The 825-nt window shown below is 57.8% G+C and overlaps 1 protein-coding gene across 1 annotated transcript in view; it reads left to right on the plus strand.

The window, feature by feature from the left end:
• The first annotated feature begins 34 nt into the window (after positions 1-34).
• The window catches only part of gpatch1 (G patch domain containing 1), a 9,252-nt gene continuing 8,461 nt past the window's right edge, over positions 35-825 (plus strand). Inside the window, exons 1-3 of the mRNA XM_015025288.1 lie at positions 35-133; positions 263-505; positions 578-737. Coding sequence (XP_014880774.1) covers positions 50-133; positions 263-505; positions 578-737 — 487 coding nt within the window. The 5' untranslated portion in view covers positions 35-49. The remainder of the gene's footprint in view (positions 134-262; positions 506-577; positions 738-825) is intronic.

Here is an 825-nt window from a genome sequence, read left to right on the forward strand (position 1 = left end):
ATCCATCCATCATCCATCCATCATCCATCATCCGTCCATCCATGTCTTAATGTTCTTCTTTATCTTAGTGACAGCCGGAGTTTGTAAAACCTACGGCTGTGCGCCGCCCCCTGCTGGTTCGGAAGAGTCAGAGGTAATCAAAGTGTTCTTCAGTCTTGGACCAGAACAGATGGAGGTTCTGGTGTTTCTGGCATTCGTGTCTTTCTCCTTCTTCTTCTCTGTTTCATTCAGCCTGTTCACTTCCTGATCTGTTTCTGCTAAGGAGGACGACGAGGAGTTTGCTCCAGAGGACGTGACCTTTGCCCCTAAGGATGTGTCTCCAGTGGACTTCAGCCCCCGGCTGGGGGTGCAGGGCCTGGGGTACCGCGGTCTGGACCCAGGCTTGGCGCTGCCGGGCCGGGACGTGGACCGCCACGTCCACCTGTTCCAACCCCAGTCCGAAACCCGGAGCCGGCTGTTTGGAGACCGACCCGTAGGGTCTAGAAGGGGAGGGGTCGCCGGGCAGGTGGGCTTCAACCCTCCTCAGGCTTTAACAGGTGGAGACCCGGCCGGTGTTCACCTGACCTTTGACCTGCAGGCGTTCGGTGTGGGAGCGCTGGAGGACGAGGACGAAGACGTCTATCACAGAGACTCTATGTCCAGATACGACACGGTGCTGAGAGACGAGGAGCCTGGAGACGGACTGTACGGCTGGACGGCTCCACAACAGTACACCTGGAGGACAGATGAGGGGACAGGTGAGAAGGACAGGAGTACAGTTGAGGAGACAGGAGGACAGGTGAGGAGGACAGGTGAGGGGACAGGAGGACAGGTGAGGAGGACAGG

This window comes from Poecilia latipinna, unplaced genomic scaffold (genome assembly GCF_001443285.1).
Source record: "Poecilia latipinna isolate Pla-1442-1.1 unplaced genomic scaffold, P_latipinna-1.0 Scaffold4043, whole genome shotgun sequence".
Taxonomy (NCBI): domain Eukaryota; kingdom Metazoa; phylum Chordata; class Actinopteri; order Cyprinodontiformes; family Poeciliidae; genus Poecilia; species Poecilia latipinna.